The 16,227-nt window shown below is 41.2% G+C and overlaps 1 protein-coding gene across 10 annotated transcripts in view; it reads right to left on the reverse strand.

The window, feature by feature from the left end:
- The window catches only part of DGKG (diacylglycerol kinase gamma), a 228,162-nt gene that overhangs the window by 12,849 nt on the left and 199,086 nt on the right, over positions 1-16,227 (reverse strand). For 5 of the 10 annotated variants that reach the window (XM_008955656.5, XM_003806620.6, XM_008955668.4 and 2 more), the window contains 2 exons: positions 15,076-15,136; positions 648-3,637 (listed from right to left, as the gene is read on the reverse strand). In XM_008955656.5, coding sequence (XP_008953904.2) covers positions 3,539-3,637; positions 15,076-15,136 — 160 coding nt within the window. In that variant the 3' untranslated portion in view covers positions 648-3,538. Of the gene's footprint in view, positions 1-647; positions 3,638-15,075; positions 15,137-16,227 lie in introns of those variants that run through there. The other 5 variants (XR_004670872.3, XM_055110769.2, XM_055110770.2 and 2 more) reach the window with 2 other exon arrangements.

Genomic DNA, 16,227 nt, shown 5'->3' on the forward strand with positions numbered 1-16,227 from the left:
GAGGTGTAGGCCTGACATATAGGGGATCTGAGCATCTAGATCCTTCCCATCCCCATGATTCTATTTTTATGGATCCCAATTGTGGTAGTGTTGCACGGAAGGCACAGACTAGCTGGGACAGGAGGTAACTGAGAGTTTTGGCCAAGAGAAGAGGGGGCTAGAGATGGGAAAAGTTGATGCAATTATTTTTGGCAGGAGTTGGAACCAAAGCAGCAGAAGAGAGTAAGTTTTAAGACTCTCTGGCAAAGTAACTTCCTAATCTGTCACTGAGTATGTGTAAAAAAGTGATTAGTGGGTCTCTATATTTATCATGATTACTCACAAATATGTAATTTACATAATATATACAGCACATTAAGTACTATGTCACCTTATATAATGTGCATATGTATAATGTATATGCATGTTATGTAACGCCAGTCTGGAGGCTCTTCCAGGTTCTGCCAAGTATTTCCTAATTTATTTGGCAATTTTAACGTATCTTTTCCATCTGTGGAAAGAACTCTCTTGAGAGGAGCTGGTCTCTGACCTGAATATAATCATCCTACTAGGTCTATCTCCACTCTCAACTCACTGGGGAAAACCCACAAAGACTAAGCCATAATGAGACACAATTCCTAGCCCATCAGTTTAGGGACAACACAATGTACTAGAGAGTTCCTGCTTTACAGTTTTTATTGCTGTTGGGGTAGAAGCATGGGGGGCAGGTGAGAACATGTTTGTAGCATGGCCAGAATCAGAATAAGATAAGAAATAAGGGATTAGGTTCTCCCCTGACTAACCATGCGGTTTTGAGAAGTCACTAAACCTCATTAAGCCTTGTTCTCCTCATTGAGATCGAGATAATAATACCTTCTCTGCTAACCTCAGAGGTTGCTATGCGGGTCACTATGATGAGGGACTCCACAACAAGAAACCACAGTCATAGTGTTTAAAGGATGATTTGCAAGGCACGATTAAACAACAACACAAGATTTACTAAGGTTACCAAACTGGAAGTGCAATTCCACTGAAGTTGTTATACTCCATGCCTCTAAGAAGGACTTGGGATATGTCTCTCAAGCAACATTGCAAGTCCTGTGCACTAGGGTACAGCAGGTAAGGGCCATTTTCTGCACAGCCCCTTCATGAGACCTGTGAGTCTCTGAGAATCAATTTCACCTGTTGATAGTGCCATGTCTCAATAGCCTCAATCTTGGGGATCATGGCTGAAACACATGCATGAACTTCTGTAAATGTCTTAGAATCAGTGACCCCAAACCTGAACCTGCCTCAGTTTCAGAATCAAGTGGCTTCCAAGATAGTACCTGTAGTAATTCTGGAGCTTGTTGGTCCCATCACCAAGAATACCATCATTAAAGATATTCTTCAGGTGGCCTGGTTTTCCCCTTACTTAGCATTCTGCACTGTTAGGTTGAGCAGAATGGTCCAGGATCTTGCTCCTAGATGGTCCTTCACAGTTAAGTGCCATTTGTACACACAATCTTAATATTCCCTTCTTTGTCCGAAGCTCCTGTCCAATGCAAGGAGATTAGAGGCAGCTCAGTGGAGCGATATCAAGTGGGTCCAAGTTTCCACTGATAAATCTCAGAGAGGGATGGAGGCCCAATGAAGCTCTGCATGGCCTTGCCCTTGGGAAAGGATGGTAATGCTGGCACTTGCTGAATGAAGCCCACTGAGCTCTGCTGAGACCCCTCTGTCCTGGCTGGCAGTATCTTGCAGAAGACGCCTCAGTCCTTCTTGTGACTCTCCACTGAGGTCATCCCTGCAGCCAAGGTTGTTTCCAAACTAAGAGACTATGATGACCATGATGAGGTGACATGTGAATAGTTCAGTCTGATGATCTGTTTAGTACCTTCGATCTCAGACCAACTTCTTTTCCATTCAGGTCAGAGAGAACCTCTGGGAAGCAGCATGAGGCGCTCGTTTTCTTGTGTGGGGATATCCCATCCACGCATGTGCTGTACGTTTGTTCCTCCCTGGCAACCTGGATCCAAGTGGACTCACTTTTCAGTGACCAGAAATGACCCTACTCTGAGATGTGTGGGTTCTTTTCTCCATTAAATATCTTTGTAACGGCACCTACTCTCAAGCTGCATTAGCCAAGACACCATGGAAAAGTCTCTGAACTTTTCTGAGACTCAATTTTCTTATCTGACAAATGGGAGAGTAAATCCAGCCCAGCAGGTCTTTCATGCTTGTTTTGAGGATCCAGAATAGGAGTTCTCGGTCTCTTCGTTCATAATAGGGAGCTACTTTCATTCCCCTTAACCCTTGTGATCACCGCAGGGAGATGCGTCCTGACAATGAAACAGTGGAGTCGGGGAGTGAGAAACTTCTTTTTCCTTACCACTTTCTGTCTCATACTACCTATGTTTTTTTTTTTCCAATCAGGAAAAGTCCATCAGTAAATAAATATTTATATATATATAAATATATAGGCTAAATATATATATATATACACACACACACACACGCACACACACGTTAAGACCATCAGAAGGTCCTTCAGGTCATACTCTGGGAGTGGTGAGTGCAAAGAAGCAGGAGGGAACCGTCTCCTGGTTTCCCCAGCAAAGTTCCTTCCTTCCCATCTTTTCTGCCTTCAGGAATAGTCTGCCACCAGGGCTTGGAACTCAAACAGGAAACACGCTTTGGCTTGAAAAAGAAAGAAGCTGGGGGTGGTTTTTTTTTCCTTCCCTTTTTACACAATATTATGACACCAATTTGAAAAATAAATCCCAGTTTCTCCGCTTTCCCTCCCAGGTGTTCACAGAACTAAGAAAATAAATACCACATCTAAGGTGTGCTATGCAGGCAGCTCTGGGGGCTCTTGGAGCCGCCTCTAAACAAACACATAGACACCAGGAGAAGGTTCCGGGAAAATAACAAGTGCCCACTGACGGCGCAGAAACCCAAGAATGGAAATACAGCTTTCCACGGCCTTTCTGCCTCTTCAGCAGGTTCAGGGAGAAGTTGTCACTCAAAGGATGACCAAGAAACCAACGTGCGCCTGCTGAGCCCTGCCAAGGATTATGCTCTGAGAGCCGGAGTCCGTTTTGTCTCTGTACAGAGGGACCTTTGTGCAAATTCTCTGGAACCAGAGCTCTTTCCCTTGGCCACATCTGATCTCACCATAGGCAGGAAACCTGCAGCCTGCTCCTCGCGAGCGTCCGTGAGGAAACTTGCAGGGCTGGTAGAAAGAAAGGGGGATTTCCCTTCAGTCTCAGAAAATTCTACTCAAGGCCTGTGGGAATGTGGAGGTTGCTGCCTAAGCCAGCCACAACCTCATGGGCCCTAAGTGCATTCAAAATGTTTTGTTGGCACTGGCTCTGTTAGGGGTGTACCCACTGTTGAAACACAATGTATGGCAAGGTGACGTTTTCTTCCCGAAGGGTGGCTTTGCTTCCACTGGTTAGAGAAGAGTGTGTGTGTGTGTGTGTGTGCATGTGTGAGTGTGCACATAAATGTGTGTGTGCGAGTGTGCATTATAGTTTCTTGCTTTCTCTCTTGGTTTAGCTGGTGTTTGGCGCACTGTTTAGTCTTTTGAACGGCTCTTCCTTCTCAACGAGAAGAAGCTGCTCTTCTGGGGAGGCCCCATCATCATGGGCGCTTGGTTCTTGTGAGTAATTTTAATCTAAAAGCAAAGAGGCAGAAATGAATTAGTGGCATGCAAATCTCAGTAGCCTAAGGGAGAGTGAGTCGCAGAGAAAGGAAAGGCCAGCTTCAGGCTGGAAGGAGCCCCATGCAGAAGGACAACTGTCCTTGAACGGCTTCAAAATTGGCAACTTGACCCTGACTGGGCCTGGAGTTTGTCATGGCTGGAAGTGAGGGGCGGAAGCACTGGGGAGAGACAGGTGTGAGCTTCCCACGTGGTGATCAGCTCACACCTGTCTTGTGTTCTTGGTATTCACAGACTCTCAGAATGTCACAGCCAGAGGAGACCTCAGGGACTCAATCGACCCCTCTGCAGGAGCCCATTAGACTAGCCTAAGTTCACAAACAGAGCAGCAGCACAATTAGAGCCCAGTTCTTCAGATTCCCAGCCTCCATTGCTCCTGGTCATTCCTGCCAAGGCAGTGCTGAGATGTCAATCAAGAGACCGAGGCTTTGGTCTGACCTCTGACCAAGCACCATTATGTGGAGAGTTCCCAAGTGAGTGCCTTATGTATTTCCTCTTTTCTTGGCCTTTGAGGGAAGACCCTAAATTCTTTTTAAAACTTTTTTTCTTTAAATTTTAGGATTTATAAGTGTTTTCTCCTGTAAACTTTAAGTCAATCGGAAGTGAAAGACACTGATGTATTCTCATTTTTGCCTTTATTCCCAACCTTATCCTCAGGTCATGGCTTTGAAATAGTTAATGCCTACCTGAGTGTGGCCTTGCAACCTTAATAATCTACATTATCCATCCACAATATTTATTAAGTATGATAATGCTCAGAGTAGGACGATGAAGTGGGAACAGGAAGCAATTAGAATTCAAAGACCTGGGTTTGAGTCCAGACACTTTCACTTCTTTGCTGTGAACATTTAGATGAATCATTGACTCTTCAGAGCCAGTGCTTACTGAACTGTAAATGAGGAGGATAACATTCGTCTTATTTTCCTCACAAAGATCAAAGAATAGATTGTCAATGAAAGCCCACTGTAAACTGTAAAATGGAAAGTAACAGTTAGTGAAATCCTTGTCTTATGGAGAAAGAGAAAGAGAAAGATGGATGTCAAAAGACACAGAACCTATGAACTCATTCTTGTGGTTTTTACCACATTATAGGAAATGACAGTGTGACCGCAGGGAACAACAGAACTCTTGAACACAGAACCATCAATGAATTTAAATCAATGTCGGCTAAACCAAGTGGTGTCCAAAACAAGGTGGGCATGGAATGAGAAAAGTCTGATGGGAACAAGGAGGAAAGAATTTTAAAATCTGAAGGAAGGAAAGGAAATGTGTTGATGAAAAGGGAGTGGGTAGAGAAGTCACAGATGAGCAGGTTGAGTTCAGGGCAAACTATGAGAAATGTGGTCATGGACACAGGTGGGGCAGCTGGTGTGGGGTTTTAAAGGGAGGCAGAAAGACTGGGTTCACGTGAAGAAACGAGGAAGCATGAGAGATGGCATTCTGCGCTGGAGAATAACATGACACAAAAGAAAAGAGTTTGAGGGAAATTATTTAACAGCTGTTGTCAAGGTGAGCTGGGGTAGTGAGTGCCTGGCTAAGAGGGCACTACTGTAAGCCAGGTTTACATTGAAAGGGCTCCAGGAACTGTAATCCCAGCACTTCGGGAGGCTGAGATGGGCGGATCGCTTGAGGCCAGGAGTTTGAGACCAGCCTGGCCAACATGGTGAAACCCTGTCTGTACTAAAAATACAGAAATTAGTTGGAGGTGGTGGCAGGCACCTGTAATCCCAGTTACGTGGGAGGCTGAGGTAGGAGAATCACTTGAACCCGGGAGGCAGAGGTTGCGGTGAGCCAAGATTGCACCACTGCACTCCAGCCTGTGCGACAGAGAGAGACTCCATCTCAAAAAAATAAAATAAAAATAAAGGGCTCCAGGAAATGGAAGGGAAGGATAGAACCAGAAGACACTGTGGACAATTAGCATAACCTGGTGCTAAAAGCTGAAAATGATCCTTATGTTGGCTTCCACCAGCCCGGAGACCTAAAAGGGGAGAGAGTCTCTGTTTTGTGATAGTCACCAGAGGAGAAAACTGAGAATGCATCAACATCATTTTGTGTTGTGTGTCTTATTGTGGGCATTATGTTTATCCCAGGACGCACGGAAGCGAGGCATAGGCTGGAGACTGGAGACTCGGACAGCACTTATCTGTGGCATGCAATGTAGCATTCTTTGTTCCCCTGTGGAACATGTTTGTGGCATGTTCCCCTGTGGTCAGCCTTCTCTCACTCCTGATCTCCCATGCCCATGAGGGGAAGGACTTCAGCTTATTCACCACGGTACTCTCTGAGCCAGTGCAGTGCCTGTTCAGGGTACAACACACTGTGGAAGTACTGACTGATAAGCCCTACGTGCTGGCAGTGGAGATGGCTCTGTTGGAAGCAGAGGATGGTAGCGGGTGCCTACATTTCCCGCTGGTAGAGCCCCTCCCCCCCTTTTTTTATTTTTGAGACAGAGTCTCGCTCTATCACCCAGGCTGGAGTGCAGTGATGCAATCTCGGCTCACTGCAACCTCCACCTCCCAGGTTCAAGCGATTCTTCTGCCTCAGCCTCCTGAGTAGCTGGGACTACAGGTGCTTATCACCATGCCTGGCTAATTTTTTTATTTTTAGTAGAGACGGGGTTTCACCATGTTGGCCAGGATGGTCTCTATCTCCTGACCTCATGATCCGCCCGTGTCGGCCTCCCAAAGTGCTGGGATTACAGGCACGAGCCACCGCGCCCGGCCTTTTTATTTTATTTTATTTTATTTATTTATTTATTTTTTAGATGATCCGAGACCCTCGCTTCTCTTTTTTCTCCCTTTAGCTGAGCTATTTATTTGCTAGTTAGTACCTCCAGGGCACGGAAGAGGAAGTAAAACTCAAATCTCTCCTGCTTGTTTTTCAGCGGTTCTGACAAAGGTCTTGACAGGGTAGGAGTCTGGGGCTCCTGGGTAACATAATATTTTGGTCAGCTTTGTGGATTCTATTACTATAGAACCGAAAGAAGTATGAAATCATATCCTCATTTCCAGTCAAAGGGATATCAGTCCCTTACCCTCAAATTAGGGGCTAGCAGGTAAAATAGTTACGATCCTATTTTAGGAGGTAGTTGAATGTGGCTAAGCCTGCCTTTTCAAACCCTGATAGAAAGAGGTCATCCCACGTTTCTGTAGTTAGCACCCAAGCTTCTTTGGTAATTGGGCAAGTCAGGCCATTGACTAAAGTCTCCATGATTTTCTTAAAAACTGTTCACATCACTGACAGCACCTGGCCAAGTGCTAAGATCAGCAGCTAAGTGCATAGTTTTCTGTTTGATCACAGAGAGAATTGATACACTAGACTCTTGCATGATAGTTCGAAGTTCACAAAACTATTACAGCATGTAATTTCCCCTTTAAAATAGAATAAAAATGTGAACTTCACTAGTGCTGGGGATTGACTTTGTCGGGGGCTGTTTTCTGCAAACCAACACATTCTTATTACTTCAAGAGAAGCAAGAGATTGAGGGGCTTCTTCCTGAATGTTGCCTTCTCAGGGCGTGTAATTCAGATAATGCCTAGTAAAATGGCCAATAACCTGAAGTGTGAACCCTTCCCAAACCATTTGAAAGGTGCCTGAGGGGCCAGGCGTGGTGGCTCACGCCTGTAATCCCAGTACTTTGAGAAGCCCAGAGGGGCAGATCGCATGAGCGCAGGAGTTCAAGACCAGCCTGGGGAACATGGTGAAACTTCGTCTCTACAAAAAATACAAAAATTAGCTAGACGTGGAGGCGCGCCCTTAGCTACTTGGAAGGCTGAGGTGAGAGGATCGCTTGAGCCTGGGAGGTCGAGGCGGCAGTGAGCCGTGTTCTCGCCACTGTACTCCAGTCTGGGTGACAAAGTGAGACCTTGTCTCAACAACAACAAAACAACAAAAAAGAAAAGTGTCTGAGGTCTGCTGTAATTTGAACTGGAGATGCATAGAAAGGCACAAATCTGGAAGGTCTCAAATAGTCTCCACGATATTTTAAAAGTTAAAGAAACATGGTGAGCCTAAGGGAGGAGGAAGGTTTGCATGGCTTTCCGGTCTTAGTTGTTTCCGGGCTCTCCAAGATCCTAGAATGTGCTGCTTCCTGACAGTGTTTCCTGCCATCAGAGGCCTTCGAATGTAAATGGACAAGGCCAGGCGCAGTGGCTCACACCTGTAATCCTGGCACTTTGGGAGGCCGAGGTGGGGCAGATCACCTGAGGTCAGGAGTTTGAGACCAGCCTCGCCAACATGGTGAAACCCCGTCTCTACTAAAAAATACAAAAATTAGCCAGGCGTGGTAGTGGGCGCCTGGAATCCCAGCTACTTGGGAGGCCAAGGCAGGAGAATCACTTGAACCTGGGAGGCACAGGTTGCAGTGAGCCGAGATTGTGCCATTGCACTCCAGCCTAGACAAGAGAGCGAGACTCTGTCTCAAAAAAAAAAAAAAAAAGAAAAGAAAAAGAAAAAAAAAAAAGAATGTAACTGGACAATCAGGTTTTGCAGAGGGTGGGGAAGAAGTGTGGGATTTATTGATGAGTTGGGAAGTTCAACTACGTCATTGGTTCTCAAAGTGTGGCTCATAGGCCAGCAGCATCAGCATCACCTTGGAACTTGTTAGAAATGAAAACTCTCTGGCATCCAGACTTACTGAACCAGAAAATCTGGGATGTGGCCCAGCAATCTGTGTTTCAGAACCCCTGTAGGTTATGTAGATGCATACTCAAGTCTGAGAATCACCAGACTAGATAACTAGGATCATCTTTGACTTTGAGATTCTGCTATTGTCTAACTCTGGGAGAAGATTCTGAATTTTGAGGCTCAGATTATGCCACCTAACTGTGATGGTGAAGCATGAGAGATCATCTTACAGTGTAATAATAATGAGACAAGTTTCCTGAATAAATATATATATACGTTTGTATATACATATATAAACAAATATGGGCTTCTGTTTTTGTTTTATTTTGGTTTTGTTTTGTTCTTGTTTTTGTTTTGTTTTGAGATGGAGTCTTGCACTGTCGCCTGGGCTGGAGTGCAACGGCGTGATCTCGGCTCACTGCAACCTCCGCCTCCCGGGTTCAAGTGATTCTCCCGCCTCAGTCTCCTGAATAGCTGGGATTACAGGCACCCACCACCATGCTCGGCTAATTTTTTATATTTTCAGTACAGACGAGGTTTCATTATGTTGGCCAGGCTGGTCTTGAACTCCTGACCTCGTGATCTGCCTGCCTCAGCCTCCCAAAGTGCTGGGATTACAGGCATGAGCCACTGTGCCCAGCTGAAACCTTTCCCTAAATGTTGGGCATTTTAAGGAAATTTTTAGGAAATTTCCAACTTTTTGCAATGATAAGTAATGTAGACGTGACATTCTTATATATCAGTCTCTCTGTATTTCTGGTAATCTGTATTTTACTTAGAATAAATTCCTAGAAGTATATGAACAATTTTTAAAAGTGAAAGTAAATGAACTAGATCAACGTATATTAATATTTATAACAGTTCTTGACACATGGGTCTACATGCTTTTCAGAATGGCTGTAACTGTTGATACTCTTGCCTCACTGTATGAGTGTCCTGGTCTCCCCATACCCTTGACAGCAATGAATATAAAGACAAAACAGCTGTGCTAATTGGTCAGTGAAACATGGCATGGCTTTCTCACTGTTTTAATTTGAAAATCTTTTCTTCCTTTTTTAAAAACTTGTGATATTAAATATTATTTCATAGATTTATTAGCCCATGACACTTCTTCTATGAATTCTCTGTTCACTATTGCATTGTTAGTATTTTTTTTTTCCGCTGGATTCTAATAGCTGGTTTCTTTATACCTTGTGAGAATTAACCTGATCTTTGGGATAGCGATGCAAACATCTTGTCCTTAGTCTTTCAAAGATTCTATATTGATTTTTGACTTGTAGAAATTAAAATTGGTTAACAGTCGAATATGTCACTTTTTCATTAGAAAATCCCTGCCCCCAGTGTAATTATGATCATCTATTTTTTTTCTGGTAGCTAAGAACATTTAATACTGTAATTGAACTGGGGGGCTTTTTTTTTTGCTTTGGTTTTGTTTTTGGAATACAGTTTGAGGTGAGAGGTTCTATATAAAGACATTTTCTGAAACGCAATTTCTTGGATATCATATGCTAAACAGTTCATGCCTACCTAATTAGTTTATAATCTTTCTCTTTCCTTCATTAGTTTTTATGTATACTAGGGTTTCTCAAGGCTTGCTTCTGTACTATTGATTTATCTATCCATTATCATGCCAATAGCATGTTATTCAAATTATTGCGGCTTTATAATTATTTTAATATCTTGCAAGAAGTTATTTCTCAGCGTTCTTTCATAAAACATCCCAGAAATTGCATTGTTTGTAGAGTTAAAAAAACAATTGCATTGGGATTTTGGGATCCCTGTTCAGGAACATGGGATGTTCTGTGTTCAAATCCTTTTTTTTTCTTTATTGGTTAAATCTTATAGTCATCTTCATGCATTTTACACAGTTCAGTTTAGTATTTTATGTCTTTTATTGCTTATATAATGATATTTTAAGCTTTTAATTATATCCTTTGAATTGATTATTGCTGGTATACTATTAATATTAATGCCAGAAAACTTAATATTTGTCCATTTTTTCTATAGGGTTTTATTGAAGTAATTTATCCTTTGAGGTTTTCAGTTTATTCTATTAGCTTTTTATGTTCATAATCATACCACCTACAAATAATGACAGTTTTGACTCTTTTCCAAATAATTATATTTCTTTTTCTAATTATATTTTCTAATTATATTTCTTTTCTGCTTCAAGTATATATTGCATTGGCTAAAATTTCCAATGTTAAAAATACATGTCTTGTTCATGATTTTAGTGAGAATTCCTCTAGTGTTTTACTATTAAGTAAAATATTGGTTATGGTTTAACATATATTTAACAAAGGTATTCATTAGTAGGGGAGAAGCTTTATGATCTTAGTTTTCAGGAGTTTTTATCTTTAAAAATCAGAAATGTTGAATGTAATTGAATACTTTTGGGTCATCTATTTTATCATGTAGTTTTTCTATTTAAACTAATAGTAGAAGACTTTCTTTTGTTCCTTTAATATACTCATAGGGGTGAATGATTCTTTTAATACATTGTTCAATTCTACCTACCAATACTTTTAACTAGAATTCTTATGTCATATTTATATATAGTCTATAGTCTATAGTCTTCTATTTTTAAATGTAATTTTTGTTAGGTTATTGCATGTCTTCATTTCATAAAATGGATTGAGTAGCCTTCCATCTTTGTCTGTACTATGAAACAGTTTACCTAAATATGTATTTCCTAGTAGTATGGAAGATCTCACCAATAAGGCCATCTGTTTTTAGATCATTTAGTATGTAATTCTTTGAAATAATTTAGTTTCATTAATTAATGGTTACCAGGATTTTCATTCATCTTCTTAAGATGTTCAAGTTCATTACAATCAAGATGATTATATATTTTGTTTTATAATTTTTTTTTTTTTGAGACAGTGTCTCACTCCATCACCCAGGCTGGAGTGCAGTAGTGTGATCTTGGCTCACTGCAACCTCTGCCTCTGGGTTCAAGCGATTCTCATGCCTCAGCCTCCCGAGTAGCTGGAATTACAGGCATGGGCCACCATGCCTGGCTAATTTTTGTATTTTTGGTACAGATGGGGTTTAGCCATGCTGGTCAGGCTGGTCTCAAACTCCTGACCTCAAGTAATCCTCGTGCCTCGGCCTCCCAAAGTGCTGGGATTATAAGCATGAGCCACCACGCCCGGCCTTGTTTTATATTTAAATAAAGCCACGGACACAGTTATATTTATATTTTTATATTACATTTATATTTTTTACCTTTTAATATGTTTGATTCCTTTCTCTTTTACAAATTAGGTTTTCAAACATTTGACATATTTTAAGAACTAGTTCTAGAGTTTCCTGTTTTTAATTATTTAATTTCTTCTTTTATCTTTATTATTTTCTTCCTTCTGCTTCTCCTAAGATTGTTTTATTATTGCTCTTCTAATTTTAGTATTATTCATTACATTTTACTTCTTTTTTATATGATGGAAGATTATGAGGCTTTTAATTTACTTCCAAATATAGTTTAGGCTATATTCTATAATTTTTAAACTGGAGCCTTCTTATTTTTGTAATTTTTTGAGTAATCTACCATGGTGGCTTTGATCTCCTCATAAATCTCTTGTTGTTTAGGAGAATTTTTAAGTCTCCAAGTGACTAAATTTTGTTTATTCACTGAATCTTCTATTAGTAATTTCTAGCTTTATTACTTTGTGGTCAAAGAAAATGACCTTTATAATTTCTGCAACTGGATTTTATGGAGCTTTTTGCCTTGTAAACTAGTTTATGATCTATTTTAATAAATATGAATGCTTGAACAAATATGATATTTAATTTCTTTATGAGTTATAGAGTTATTTCATCCAAGCATTTATTTTTTTGCTACTTAACCTCAAAGATGGAAACAAATATTTTAAAGCTTCTCAATATCTGTCTGTCAACTTCTATATTAACCTTTTCTCAGAATATGTATTGATAGTTTTTTATATATTTTGATTCTGTTATTAAATATCTAACATTTTATGACCACTATATCTCATAATTGAATGTACTTTTTATCAAATAAAAAATGTGTTTACTTATTCTGCTTCATGCTTTAGGCACATGGGAGGGTTACTTTGCCTAAAATTAGCATAATTAACATTACTATGTCTTCCTTTTAATTTCTTTGTACCTGATCAAGGATAAAATAAGATATATATTATATATACGTATGTATAACCTTTCATTTTAGATGTATCTTTTGTAAGAAGCATATATTTGGATTTTCATTTTTAACTTAATATGAGAGTATTGATCTTTTAATAGGGAATTTTAACTCATCTATTTTTCTTTTATATATATTATATATATACAGTCTTAACATCATTCAACTTGCTTCAAAAAATTTTTAAATGTTGGCTTATTTTTTGCTTTCTATCCTGTGCTACATTAATAGGGTTTATATATTTATATATTTTAAATTCTTCCAGATTTGAAAGGTGTGCACCCTATTTTTAGTTTCGCTAGTGATTGTCTACCTATTAAAATTATCTTCTGATTTATATGTTTTGTCATCAAAGTGAAGAGAGACAATGAGAAACTTCACATATCTTTACTATTCCTTCAGCAGTGTCTCCTGCATGTTTTTGGCCTTTGTTAATATAATCTCAGGTTTGGGATACAGGTTATTAATATTTACATGATATGTCTTCTCTTTCAAAGAATGATTTTTTGCCATTTGCATTTAGTTGCATAAACATATTTAGCAGGTTTTTGGAAACTTCATTCTAATTTCACTGGTTTCCATTTTTACCAAAAGTTCTTTTGGGCTGTGATAGTCCATTCTTAAGGCTTTAATTTTGAATCACTTCTTAGTTGGTGTATACCTTCAAGAAGATGTTTCAACAAGGGGTACATGGGTTTTAACCCTTGCAAGTTTAAGAATGATCTTCTGTTACCTTCTGTTATGGAATAAATTGTGTCCCCCCCAAATTCATATGTTGAATTCCTAACCCCCAGTGTGACTATATTTGTATATAGGGCCTTTAAGGAGGTAATAACGGATAAATGAGGTCACAAGGTGGGGGGGCCGTAATCCCTTAGAACTGGTGTCCTTATAAGAAGAGAAAAGAGTGTACAAACACAGAGGAAAAGCCATGTGAGGATACAACAAGAAGGCAGCCGTTGGAAGTCAGGAAGAGAGGCCTCCCCAGAAACCAGCCCTTCCGGCACCTTGGTCTTGTGTTGTCAGCCTCCAGAACTGTGAGAAAATAAATTTCTGTTGTTTAAGCTGTCAGTCTGTGGTATTCTATTATGGCACTCAAAGCAGACGAAGATACCTTTACATACGGATTTCTGGGCCTCACACTATGAAATCATTGGTTCACAAATTTTTTCATAGTGAGTTGTAATCTCTAAAGGGTGGTATGGAGGAAGGGTGGGTGTGGGCATAGGGAGAAGCATTTGGCTATTTCAAAATCCAGGGCTTGAATTTATAGGAATAGCAATCCAGTTTTCAGCTAGGACTGAACCAGGTAGGAGAGGGTTTGATTTCTTCCACCTTTTTTTTTGTAGGGGGGTTGGAGATAAGAGGAACTTGGATAGAGTCTTCTCAACTCAGTTCCATCAAATGATAAATAGTAGAAATTCCCTCTATGCGTCCTAACTCCAGCAAGGTGGAAAGCTATTATTTGATATAGTGTGTTTTCATTTTTTTCTTGGTCTTCATAAGATTGAGGTAAGATTTTTGCAGAGAAATTTCTGTTTTTGATAACCTTTATAGAAGATGCTACCTTTTCTCAGCAGGTTCATGGAAACCTTCCTTTAGTAGAAGACAATTTGATGTTCTGGAGGGCTCGAAATAGCAGGTGATCAAAGTATCTGAATACTCCACTAGAGTGAGGAAGCTTAGAAACTCCACTTTTGTCTTTTGAAATTTGCATAGCTGCAATCTTATTGAGGGTATTACGCATGTAGTATCCCAGCAGAGGCCCTGAAAACCAGGACGATTGCTCTTCACCACGAGATTCTAGCTGCGTTTCTAACTGAGGACAAACTAAGAAGGAAGGATGCATGGCTTCTGTACTAGTGCTAAAGGGAGAGCTAACGGATATGGTAAGTCTGGGAATGGAAATACTCTATTTTTGTTAATTCATTTGTTCAGTCTTTTATTCATCATTTGACATGTATTATTGTGCAACTATTACAAACCAGGCACTGTTCTACATTCTGGGTGACAGTGCCATAAACAAAATAGATAACCTGCGTGGTGACTCATTCAGTGGAATTTTCAAGTAGGTTATCAGGGCTTTGGGTGCACCGACTGGGAGGCATGTCTGTGCTCTGCGAGGAATTTTCTCCCGGGAGCTCCAGCAGTCAAAGGAGCTACCCTACCAAATTCTAGGTAAGGTAAGTGTGTAGATTTGGCTTCCATGTAAGGAAGCAATTTGACTTGTTCATCAGCAGAACAGTCTTCCTTTTGAGGTAGTAAATTCCTTGCCATTGACATGATTCAAGCTGAGGCTGTCCAGGATACAGTAGATGAAGTCTCAGAATTCACTGACTAGAACTGTGAACTCCTCGAAGTTGGTTCTATGTCTCATTCAATTTTGTGACCGGCGCTTCACAGTGTCTGGCATATAGCAGGTGTTCATTAAGAGTTGCCAGGTAAATGAGTGGATGGATAATAAAGTGGAAGAGGGGTTGCACTAGATAATCTTCCATGGTCCCTGCGACTCTGAGATTCAGTGATTTCATATTAAGTCAGTGCCCAAAAGGGCTCAAAAATAAGGCTTCTCATCCCCATCTCAAAGATTGGCAAGACTCACCGTGCAACATGGCTGCATCCAGGGTTCTCCATCCACTTGCATTGGCAGCAGCTTGTTTGTCCTGGAACCCAGAACACCAAGAGAACACAGTGAGCTTTTTCAAGTGGGAGAATCAAGGTTATTCCCGCTAGGAAAACAGAAGTAGGAAAACCTTATCTGCCTACCTAAGAGTGGTTCTCTAAGACTCTTTTGGAGAACTTGTTAAAAATAGATTTCTGAGATCACCTCAGGGAGTCTAACTTGGCAGGTCTGGGGGCCAGGCCCAGTGGTCTGTGTTTCTGTGTGTGTGTGTGTGTGTGTGTTTTGAGATGGAGTTCCGCTCTTGTTGCCCAGGCTGGAGTGCAATGGCATGATCTTGGCTCACTGCAACCTCTGCCTCCCGGATTCAAGCAATTCTCCTGCCTCAGCCTCCCGAGTAGATGGGATTACAGGCATGCGCCACCACACCCAGTTAATTTTTTGTATTTTTAGTAGAGACGGGGTTTCTCCATGTTGGTCAAGCTGGTCTCAAACTCCCGACCTCAGGTGATCCGCCTGCCTCGGCCTCCCAAAGTGCTGGGATTACAGGCATGAGCCACTGTGCTTGGCCGGGTCTGTGTTTTAATAAGCACTACAGGGGATTCTACTGCCTCGGTCCTCAGACCCCACTTTGAGAAATACTGCTGTGGATGAGCAGTGAAGTCCACAGAAGTCTGGGATACAGTGGCCAGTGAGCGTGGCAGCGCCACCACTGAGCAGGTGCTCCTCAAACAGTCAGCTAGAAGGCCCAGAGTACGTGCCAAAAACTCCACTCTGAAAGGGGAACTGGCCTGGTCTCTATGTTGAGTGAGAGGTTGCATCATGTCAATGAGGTAATGTCTCCAATTTATACAACATACAGCTCAGGTCTGAGTGTGTCTTGCCTTGCAATCTAGTCTAACCTCAGTCCTGGTTTTTGTTTTGTTTTGTTTTTGAGACAGAGTCTTGCTCTGCGCCCAGGCTGGAGTGCAGTGGCACCATCTCGGCTCACTGCAAGCTCTGCCTCCTAGGTTCACACCATTCTTCTGCCTCAGCCTCCCGAGTAACTGGGACTATAGTTGCCTGCCACCATGCCCAGCTAATTTTTTTTGTATTTTTAGTAGAGACAGGGTTTCACCATGTTGGCCAGGATGG

Source organism: Pan paniscus, chromosome 2 (genome assembly GCF_029289425.2).
Source record: "Pan paniscus chromosome 2, NHGRI_mPanPan1-v2.0_pri, whole genome shotgun sequence".
Taxonomy (NCBI): Eukaryota; Metazoa; Chordata; class Mammalia; order Primates; family Hominidae; genus Pan; species Pan paniscus.